At 41.4% G+C, this 11,776-nt stretch overlaps 1 protein-coding gene across 1 annotated transcript; it reads right to left on the bottom strand.

Annotated features, from left to right (window-relative positions):
- Positions 1-1,761, bottom strand: hoxa11a (homeobox A11a). Its single transcript, XM_070921732.1, has 2 exons — positions 1,098-1,761; positions 1-233 (listed from the first exon to the last, which is right to left on the bottom strand). The coding sequence occupies exons 1-2, from the start codon at positions 1,759-1,761 to the stop codon at positions 1-3; spliced, it is 897 nt and encodes a 298-aa protein (XP_070777833.1).
- Between the last annotated feature and the right edge of the window lie 10,015 nt (positions 1,762-11,776).

Raw genomic sequence — 11,776 nt, 5'->3', positions numbered from 1 at the left:
CTAAAGCAGAGGGTTGGACGTATAATACTGTAATCTGTCTCTGTTCAGTTTCTTCTCCTTCATGCGACGGTTCTGAAACCAAATCTTCACTTGTCGGTCGGTGAGGTTGAGCATCCGAGACAGTTGCATGCGTTTCTCCTTGTTAATGTACACGCTGAAAAAGAATTCTCTTTCAAGTTCTCTGATCTGATATTTGGAATAAGGGCACCTTTTCTTGCGGGTCCTCTGTCCATCTGCAAGGCACAAAAAGAAAGAGTGCACATGGTCACAGAAAATATGTAAACATTTCAAATTAGCCATGACTATGTTACAAAGAGATTTATTCGCCCTGGACCTGGCCCCGATTACGCACGAGTGGATTTCCTCTACATAGCCTAAAGCATTAATGACTTATTTCCCTTTTCAACATTTCAAGTGTCATATGATATTACATTACACTGGCAAGATTACCAAACCACTGGCTCGCTAGACAATACACTTGGGCTTTGACCTTCTCTAGCAAGTGAAAACAACAAGCTCACTTTCAAATCTAAGCAATGATTATTATGATTATTATTATTATTATTATTATTATTATTATTATCATCATCATTATTATCAATAATAATGATAATAATAATAGGGAAAGGAGACCTTGTTGCATTAGATAGTTTATATGAAAATATTGGTTTTATAGAACATAAAGGGGAAACGTAAATGGGGAACACAGAGCTCATGTGTACTAACCCTTAAACCAGAGGCACTACCCTCATTACATGCAAGTGCTCTTTTAACGCTAAGAAACCGTGAAACAAGCACGTTTATAACACGTGGAATTAACGCAGCTCTGTATAAGGATCTCACATTCATAACTGGGTGCTTTTTGGAAAACGTCAGGGAGTGTTATAGAAAAATCACCGGCCTGATGGCTTTCACGGCCAATTTCAATTCCAAACACGTGATCCTGCAGTTTATAACAAAGTTTTGTTGGGGGGTGGGGGGTCTACAGGCCCTCTATAAACCTTATATGCTTATAAAACAGCATATAAAAATTTTAACAGCAGCGCGCAAGATTGCAAACTTTCTCTCATAACCAAGTCGCTGACTTTAATACGTACTGCTGCTGCTGGATTTCTCCTCATTGTTGCCGGAAGATAACTCCGGGCTGCTCGTCTCATCCCGCTGCTCTTTCGCTTCGGTGTCCCTGCACGACGGTGCGTCCTCCGGCGCAGAGCTGGGCTGCTTGGTCGGGGTTTTGTCCCCCGAGTAGCCATTTGTAGAGGAGCTCTCCGACGCGTTCCCGTACGCAGTCTCGTAAAACTGGTCGAAGGCTTGTGGCAACACGCCATTTCTGCCCACGTTCCCGTAGAAATTGGTGGCAGCGGAGCCGGCGCTCGCATGGTGGTGGTGGTGGTGGTGGTACGCGGCGGCGGCGGCCGCGGGGCTGTTTTTACCGAACATGTCCCCTACGACTGCAGTTTGCGCCGACAGACAGTCCCGGTGCACCATGTCCTCCGCGCTGGGGTAGCACTGGGGCAAGTTCCCCCGGTGCGGCCATTTACCGGACGCGTCAATGGCTGCATAGTCCCTGAACGTCACCTCTCTGACGGGCTGGACCTGCGGCAGGTTAGAGGAGTAGGAGTATGTCATGGGGCGGGTGGACGGGGTCTGGGATAAAAACGAGGGAAGACCGGAGAAATCAGCCCCCGCCGATACGTAATAAGTGCAACTGGGCAAATACATGTTCGATCCGACGGGGACCCTTTCGTCAAAATCCATCATCGTAGTTCACCCTCTACTATAACTCTATGTTGGGGTTTGATTCCTCTATAACCGCCCAGAACATGGCTCTGAAGCGCCGTGCCTCCTGCCTCTTTGAAGCAGGTTCGCTAAGCAGAAATTTGGAGACGTAAGCTGACGTGGAGAGCCATCTCCATCCACTCCACGGAGGAGGAGGTCACGTGACCACGCGGCAGAAATTGACAGATTTTCAGGCTGTGTGTGTGTGTGTGTGTGTGTGTGTGTGTGTGCGTGCGTGCATGTGGGTGTGTATGTGTGTGTAGGAAAAAGAAAGAGTGTGTGTAGGAGTGTAAGAGACATGACTGCTATGTGTCCTAAAGCTTGACATTGGTGGTTTATCGCCATGTCGCCTTAAAAATGAATTCCTTAGCATGCAACGAAGTCAGAGGAAAACTATAATTTAATGCTGGCTGTTAGAAGAGAGAAGAGCGATTTCAATCGAAGCTTTAACCAAAATATCATTATCAATTTCCCAGATGTTCTGTCTCAAATTGCTCTGGAAACATATATGTCCGTATTTTAAGTTTTTCTAGTTGTCCTTGTTTTGAAGTTATGTGCACAATTCGTGGAAAATAAAAAGGAGTCTGGAAGCTAACTTGTCGAGCCCTACCTGTCAATAACACTAACTGAACCAGCATTACGTGGACCTGAATTGGGGGAAGGAGACAACCATCTTATCTCTAAAGTCTGCTTTTAGAAATGTCTTAGTCATCATCATTTGGTGGTTTTACAACATAGCATTTGGCCCAGTGGGCATTTGGTTATCAGGGTCATGTTCAAAGTAGCGGCTAATGTTTCAACTGGCTGCAGCCTTGTGTTAGTTAGTACCAGTATAACCAAGACCAAACTGAAACCTTGACGAGATGAATACAGGATAAGGTATAAGATTTATACTGAGCAGAAAACAAATAAAAGGTAAACACAGACAATGAAATGTTGGTGTTCTGTGAAACCTTACACAAATAAACAAGTATTTTAAATTGTAATGTTTGGATTTATTAATACATTTTATTTTGGTAATATGTTGTATTTATTGGTGAGTAACAACAGAAGAAAGTGACATGTACTTCTCAGAAAAGACCGGAGATTCACTGTGGAAAATGTGCAAGAATTGATAGTCAATTGCCTACAAACACTCTGCTCCAATAGTCGGTGTTACAACCTCTTGAAAATCATAAACTTAGTCTCTTTTTGAATGATCTTCGTCTTGACGCTCCTCATTTTGACATTTAATGGATCCACTAACAGCTCCAAATGCCGCAACATTCAAGTCCGCTCCACTTTTACGCACGGCTAATTCTTTACGTTTCGGAGCAAATGTTTATTCAAATGTGCGTCGTTCAGGAAGAAGACAGCTTCCAGAAATTTACAAGACGCTTTTATTGTTTTGATGAATAATAATTTCCATCAGATCCCTATTTGTTTCTATTTATTCGCATGACGCATACATTTGCGTAAATCCCATGAACACACACACAAAATCAAAGAGGAAACTAAACTGTTTCTGAAGGGATCATATTGAGCAGGATTTTAAAATACGAATAATACAGTTATTGCGCGAAATATACAATCAGCATTTTCTTCAGAAATCTATTTTAAAACCCTGATTGTGAATAACCTAAATATCTCGAGGCTATGAAAGCTCACACAGGAATATGCAAATAGCTTTGGATTAGCGGTTTGCTCTCCACTGAAGCTGAAGTGAATTAAAATAATACTTTTTTAGAAAAGATACTATTTTATTTGGTAAACATGTGCCAGTGCACATTCCCCGGCTCTCTGCTCTGAGGCCACCGTGGAGCTTGTTTTGGACAGGCTGCAACCTGACTCTAATGTGCTGTGAATGAGAGACCATGAGCTCGGATTAAGACCGCCGCGGCTGGCCTGGCCCCACAGCCCGATGTGCACATGGGGATCCGGTGGGCTCCTGATGGCATATGTGAAACACAACCTTAAAATATCACACACACTAAGACGGTGCAAGCACCAACTAACACCCTGCGAGTGTATGAAAACAGGAAAAAACATGCAGTCTGGGCTATCCACCGTCCTGCTTGCAGGCCGTTTTATTTGGATAAATTGCAGGGGCACAAACAACTCCAGTGTCTTTGTGACCACACGCTCCGCCTCTCAGTCAATCCAGACAAATTCTACGAGTTGTGCTGAAGCTTTTAAGCTGTAATTGAGCACAGGATGCCCAGGAAAACCAAAGCCAGCTCTGCACAGACCTGCGTTTTTATAGCTGCTATAGTATTCTGCAGTGCTTTTTTTTCCTCCCCGGCCAGACAGACACCACAAAACTGGCCAAGCGTGATAGGAAGTCGCCACCTACACGGACTCAAAGTCAGCAGCTGAGGATTTTCAACGGCATAGAAACATATCATATCATGTCTGTACACAACTAAGGTAAGATTCCTACTTTTACTGAATGATCACATCTTTCACAATTTGATTAAAAAAAAGATAAAATAATTATCCTAAAAATAGACAAGCATTCAAATTTAAAAGCCAATTTGATGTCAGATGTGTTTTGTATTGAAGGAAGTCTGATCATCTGACCATCCCGCTAGTGCGGTTTTTTTGGTCATCAAAACTGCAGTCTGGCGCAGCGTAAAAGCTCTCGGTCGACTTCAAGTTCGGGGGAGGGAGAAGGTCCTCCACAGAGAGCAAAGGGCCCGCCGTGCCCCGGATGGAGTTCCTTTAATTGCTTTTGCATTTACGCAGGCTTAAGGTTACAAAATTGGTCGCTAATGTGAGCCTGTAAGCTGAGGAAAAGTCAAATGAACTTCACCTTCGCACTAATAATGAGAGATGTAGGGCCTTAATATCTGGTCTGGTGTAGGTTTGGATTTAACTCTAGATAGCAAACCATTGATGTTTCCTCATGATGTTACTTGGGATCATTTTCTCACCAAAACGCCCTAGGTTGACAAAAACTACCTGTTCAAACATTCTCATGTTGGACAAAAACAAAAGGAAACATGAAAGTTTAACATTAACGCACTGACTTTTGGTAACAAAGGGCCATGAGTGGCTATAAAGGAGATTTGATATGGAGATAAACAGAATCAGAGTATTTACTCAGGGACACTGTTTTCTTGGCCTTGAAGTCTCAAGTCTTCTTCTTCTGTTTTCGTGCCTTAGCGCGCACAGACACACACGCACACATGTATACATAAACACTTGGAAAATGTTATTTAGATTCAATCAAACATTAAGATTGAATTCACAGATCTTACTACAACAAATATAACTTTAAACTGAGTATAACTCCTATCCTGGAGTGATAGAAGCGCAGTAGTTTTGTCAGGAAGAGAATGAGACAGACCAATCCCGCGTGCCATAAAACCTTGTTAGACAACAAGTAAACAATCAAGTGTGGGAAGGATCTCAAAGTACAGTTTAACGCCACGTCAGGTAGGCCTGTGGGCTGTAAAGGAGGCTAAATAGGCGCATTCAGTGTCTTGCAAAGAAACCTCCTGTAGTTTAAGTCATCAAGTGGAATAAAAAGGCCCAGAGCTTTAGTACAGGCGGTTTTGTTGTTTTCATTTGATGGTAGACAAATAAGGCCACCACAACTGCGCCTCAAAGCATCTATTGACTATATTCTTAATCTGAAAACGAACACACTGTTTCTAGTGTAGTGTGCTGAACAGGAGGCCGAAAAGATACAGTCTGAGTATACAATAAGAAGACGGTAGCCAACTGTGGCCTTTTAATGCACACACTCTTACAGATGTATTAAAAGATTACAAAATACAAGTTAACTAAATATGGAGGTTTGTAATGCGGGTCAGTGGTCGCACAGCCAAAACAAAACTAGGCTGAGCTCATTAATTAATGTTTAATTTGTAGCCAAAACATCCGTTAAAAACATGAATTTACGTGTTCACTTGTTTTTTTTTCTTTGTATATATAAACATCATGAGATTTTTAATGAAAGTGTTTTTGAACTTGAATGATACATTCAGGTTCAGGACTTGGCTCAGCTGTTCTGTTGCTGGCCACATTGATACGAGCCTGCGGTTTTCTTGGAGGATTATAAAACCATTAGATTGAAACATGAAACAACCAGAGTTTGCACTTTTGTTGCGTACAAAATGAACAAGCGGGGAAAATATCAGTAAATTTGAACCTGATTCGGCGAACAACTGTTGATTTATCCACAGGTGACAGAAACGTGGGCCGACAGCGATGGCGACGACAGAGGGGCCGGGCGGACCACACAGGGACCATGCAGGCAGGGAAACTAACCAACTCCACGGTCAACGGGAGCACCTCTGGCGGACCTGCGGAGACTCACGCTGCTCGATCCGCTTGTAGAGGGTATCCTGGGAAACAGGGCGTCAGCAGGAGCGGGCCTGGACAAAAGGACATAAAGTGGACTTCAAGGGGGGAATAAATGACATTTTACAAAGGGAAAAAAAGATAAAAGGGAAAACAGACAGAGAGAAATAAGTCGCAGTGTAAGTGTAGTGATACGGAGTCAAATCTTTAAGGAACTCACAATGTACAAACTATTGCGTCAGAAAACCTTCGTGTCTTAATTGCGCACTTGCTATTGATGACGTTGGGGGTTGTAGAACAAAAAACACATCCACAGCATTAGAAACTGAATTTCCACTTTCATTCCAGTCCTCGAGATGTGTGCGTATGCCGAAAAAATGAATTTCTAATAGTTTTAAATAAAGAAAAGAGTCGGATTGAGCCTGGTGAGTAGTATAATAGATATGTCGTATGAGAGACCTTGAATTATTTAAAGGACGTTTTTCCTCGCTTGGATGCCTTGATTTCAAATAAAGCCGCCTTTAGCATACTCTGGATGTCTGGGTGGATTTAAGCGTCTCTGCATTTGACTTTAGATGTGATCTCTCACAACAAGATACACTGCAACGTTTAATAGTTGTAGATGCTAACGTGCCTTTTGGAAAATGTGTAAGTCAAACCAACTCAACCCTCGCAGTCTGCTTTGATCGGAAATTATGAGCACAGCATTTAAATCAAATATATTCTGTCTCATAGTTAACACGTTTATTCGATTGAACGACCAACTTCAACGAAAACGTCGCCGCGTACATTTTAGAATCACATTTCTCTCACGTTTTTTGATCCAAGATCAACTATTGCTGAACGAATGTCACAACTGGATATTGTGGTTTCATTCACGGATCCTGATCGATCCCGCTTCTTAAAGAGGGTGGCCACCAAATAATCAGACAGTAACCGTTTCTACCAACTCTTGAAAAAAGATCGCATGGATTGCAATTCAATCAATAATCTGTTTTACTTGTAAGAAAGGCATTGCCGTTAGCCCTTACATTCATTTATTTTGGATTAAAACAAAACTGTCACATCAGACTATTGTCTGGACATGAAGCATCTGCAGCGGTTTTCAAACACGCACAGATTCAATTAATTTTTCCTTTCTCTCATCTTTTCGTTATGGAATCTCATTTAAGAAAAACTGGCACAAACTGGCCTCATTCTTCTGCAATATGTCTTTTTCTTTGATTGTAATTAAGGTGAAAGATGTCTTTTGTTTTGAAGGATTTAACTTAGTCTGTGTCTAGGCAAACAAAAAAAGCCACGCGATGCAAACAGACCCTCTGCTTTCACTGTAATCCATGGCGCCTTCATACTTGCTGTGCATCTTTCTTTTAAAACATACCGCGTCTGTACACCCTTCATAAATGAACACAGTAAATTCTTTGGCATTTATATTTCGAAATAAATGAGATGATCTACGGAGGTATCAGGGCAGGAAAAGCCCGTCTGTGGAGGAATAAGGCGCCGACTGGGACATGGAGGAGGCTTTCACATAATCTCGGTCAAGTGCTTCCATTTGACCGCTGTCACGGTCCGGGATAAACTTCTGTCTGCTCAGGTCTTTGTGGTGTATTACGAGATTATCTTCCAAACTCGCGCTTTCAAGCTTGACCAGAGTTATATTGTTGACTGGCTGAAGGTTGCAGGCCTCGCCTCCATTACAGACACAGACAGCGAAGGTCAATGTAAAGAGCAATGCCTAGTTTTGGCCCTGTCTGCGTTCAACCACGTCTGACAGACAGACGAGAGACATACCGGGCTGCTTATTGGATATGTGGTCTATTAGACCCACTCACTGATCCGAAAACCTCGCAAGGTACGAGTGCATTCAATAATACAGAGTTTCTGTCTGGATTATATACAGACCATCTCTGAGGATGCAAAATAGTCTTTTCAGGTAATCTGACGGACAGAAATCAGGACATTTTGTTTTCTTTAAAAGAGGCCATTTACACTGTTGGTGGAACATGAGGTTGAATAGTAAAACGACGCATGCTTTGAAATATAAACTATGTTATTTGAAGGTGCACCTAAACAGGACCATCATTTCCTCCGTACTTCACTTTATTTACTTATTTGTGATCAAAGTAAGCGTGACTGATGCAATAAACTCCGTGTATATTTTTTCTACGTAACGAATAGATTAATGTAACCTTATTTGAGTAGTGAAATTAACTGTAGTTCACTATTCTGCCTTAGTGTGGCGGCAGAACTCAAGTCTTGCACGGTGATCCAGTCCAGCCTCCTGTGTTTTCCCTCCGCAGTCGGCGGGCTGTCCCGACAGAGGAGGCTCCTGGGAGGGGAGGGAGGGGAGGGAGGGGAGGCGGAGCGTCGTGCTGTGAGCTATGGACTGTCACGTTACGCATCAGCTTGGAGGCGGGACTTGTAGGCTTGTTTTGGTTCTCTGCGAGCCAATAAGACGCTGCTGTGCTCCCTCGAAGCCAATGAGCTGCCGCGCTAGTGACGTCACGCCAGTACACTTCCGCTCTAAAGCTTCAGCTCTTCCGCTCTTCCGTGTTTTTTGGACTACAGGATGCACTGAGCAGTCAGACATCGTACTTTTCTCTCATCTTTGAGCTTGTTGTATAACGCGTGCGCGCCCCGCCGTGCCTACGTCAGAGGACGTGGTGAGCGTGGCAACGCTGCATTCCGTGCTCGCGGACGTACAGTTTCACATTTGTCTGGTGTTTCTCTCAAGCAGCCAGCTGGCCATGTGCAGATCATAAGCGCAAGATATCAGACTACCGACGATTTAAAATACTCAACAGTCCAGCCTTTACTTAACTGTGTAAATAACCCCGAATAAATGTTTGGACTACTGAATATTTAAAACAAACAAACAAACTATGAATAGTACATGAAACTCTCATATTAATGAGTCTAAATTAAGAATAGGCTTTGAAATGTTGAACAAACACCCATTAGGATGAAATATTAGACGTTAAAAGTCCAATAAATAAAAACAAAATTAGTTGAAAATAGATGTATGGCTACAGCCGACAACCACATGAGCATTATTAATTATCACTATCACTAATAATACTATGGCTACTGTTACGATTAGGCTACCACCACCACCACCACTACCACTAATAAAATAATAATAATAATAATAATAACAATAATAATAATCTAATAACCCAGGTTCCGGATAAGAATTAATAGAAATTGCACATTTAAGCTCATTGGAGTCGAGAGACAATCAATCTTCCATATCTTTTAGTGTGTAAAGCCATTCACGTTTAGTCTTGTGAGCGCATGTCAAGCAAAAACAGAAAATAAACCCAAAAATTGGGTTTGTGCTTGAAATTGTTGGGAGAAGACATATGATGCATAAAGCTGTAACAGCTGGAGCTGTGAATGAGGAGGGATTTGGTTTCATGCCTGACATTTGACTGCCAGTAAGCCTGAATCATATTCATTAATGCAGCCAAACCAAGCATGCCGGGATGTTGGTTTTTTTGGCTGCAGCTGCGTTACAACGGCACTTAGTCACTCAAAAAGAAAATCTTTTAGAACAACAAGTAAATATTCACACTTACGCTGCCACGTTATTACCGACAGTGAACTGTGCAAGTGACTGGGGACGAAATAAATACATTAGTACAAGCGCTGATTCCCCCCCAACCAAAAAATAACACACAAAACTGTCAGGGAAGGTTAGAATGAATTCAGATTGAATTCTCTCAAATTAAAACTACAGTGCACCTCATGTATATAGCACAAATATTCCTTTATGTCTTATATTGGGTTTTTTAAAGTGACGCATTTTCAAGCAAAACATTTCCACGAATCCGCCAGATTAAATTAATATTCAAAACATTTTCAAATTATTTTCCATCACAGTGCCCTCAGTGAGCAATTTTCGGCTATTATTTTTTGCTTCTTATTTCTGTTTAATTCAAGAATCATAAAAATAAATAATGTAAAACTAGCTCATAATAAAAGAGAAAGCGATTATATATAGGCCTACCTGTGTATATACACTCATATTTAAAAAACCTAACAGACAAATAACTTGGTTGATCGCTCATAAAGTATTAGTCATTTGTTGAAAATTGACTGATCCACGGCCGCCTGCGCAGTTTAAAACCAGTCGCCTAAATGTCGTCAACATTTAGGGAGTCAAGCTGACAAAATCATTTTGTCTTTTCTTTTAGCAACTTTCGTGTTAGCGTGTCACACAGCTGCATCTCAATCAACGAATTTGACCTTGAACATGTATTTATGAATAAAACAAAAGCACTAAAATACATTGAGAGAAAATTACACAAGTTTACCTCAATGCCCTTCAAAATGAAATGTCCTTGCAATGATTATTTAAGCGGTTGTACAGTCACACACACACACACACACACACACACACACACACACACACACACACACACACACACTACGAGTGAGTATGGGGGGATACTTTGCAGTGTTTTTTATATGTTAATTATTAAAATAAAGGTTTTCCTGCACTTTCCACCTGCTTCTGTTTATTACGGCTGCCGTTTCAGTCAAAGACAAAGACAAAATATTAAGGCAGCTATTATGTAATGAAATCAATCATTATTTCTATTGTATTATCAACATTAACATTATCATTATTATTATTAAGTAGGTCTTTAAGCTCTGTATGGGATGTTTGGCCACTACTAATCCACTTGAATGTGTCACAAAGTGGTCGCTAGATGGCGTCGTCAGACTATATTTCAGCAGAGACCAGCTTCAACTGACTGATTTCCTCTTTTGCCAGAGCCAAACAGAGCTCGACCACACATTGCTAATATTTGAACATCTAAATAGAATTTATATAGCCTATAGGCTGGTATTTACGGGTAAAGAAAGCTGAAACCTAATTTGCCACAAGCAGCGGGATTATGGGCCTTAACGACTATTTTAAAGTGTAACAATTTCTTCGACGAGATGAAGGTTTGGTTTGGTTCAATGTAAAAAAAAAAATATATATATATATAATATATATAAACTGAGCTATCATCAGGGTCTCGTGCGATGACACGGATCAATTTTCAACATAACTTGGATCAAATTCCACAGTTTATTGGGACGGACTTTAACACCGACATACTTGACTCAAACACAAACAACCTGGATATCATGCCGAAATTTACTTTATATACAACCACATGAATACGCACACATTATAAAAGCTATGATTGATATGAACACATATCCCGAGCGATTATCTAAAGCATTATAATAAGAAGAATTGCACCATTGGATTGGATACGAATGAGAGCACGGGTTCATATGATACGACTAAACTTCATACAAGCTAAGCATGTGAATAGGTTTAGGTTTTTAAAAGGGAAGCCAGGAGAGATTAATATTTAACATTCCCAAGGTCCAAATCCGTAACAATCCGTCACTTCCTGTGAATCTCCGCGTTTATCACTCTCGTTAAAGTTGCAGATAAAAGGCGTAGCTCGGTGGCACACACCTTTCTGAGCTGGGGTCAGTTTTCCTGTGTTGAGAGTGAGCATGCCAAAAGAAAAAGAAAAATATAAAGTCACGCATACTGCTGCTATATATTTTCTTCCCCCCCCCCCCCCCCCCCCCCCCCACACTTGACTCCTTAAACAATATTTAACAACAAGGGGCAGGAAATGGAGGGTCCAGCATTCATAGGCCTCGATTTTTTGTTCCAGAAACTCCGGGAAAT

This window comes from Enoplosus armatus, chromosome 16 (assembly GCF_043641665.1).
Source record: "Enoplosus armatus isolate fEnoArm2 chromosome 16, fEnoArm2.hap1, whole genome shotgun sequence".
NCBI classification, from domain to species: Eukaryota; Metazoa; Chordata; class Actinopteri; order Centrarchiformes; family Enoplosidae; genus Enoplosus; species Enoplosus armatus.
This window is presented reverse-complemented; position numbering and strand designations above follow the sequence as displayed.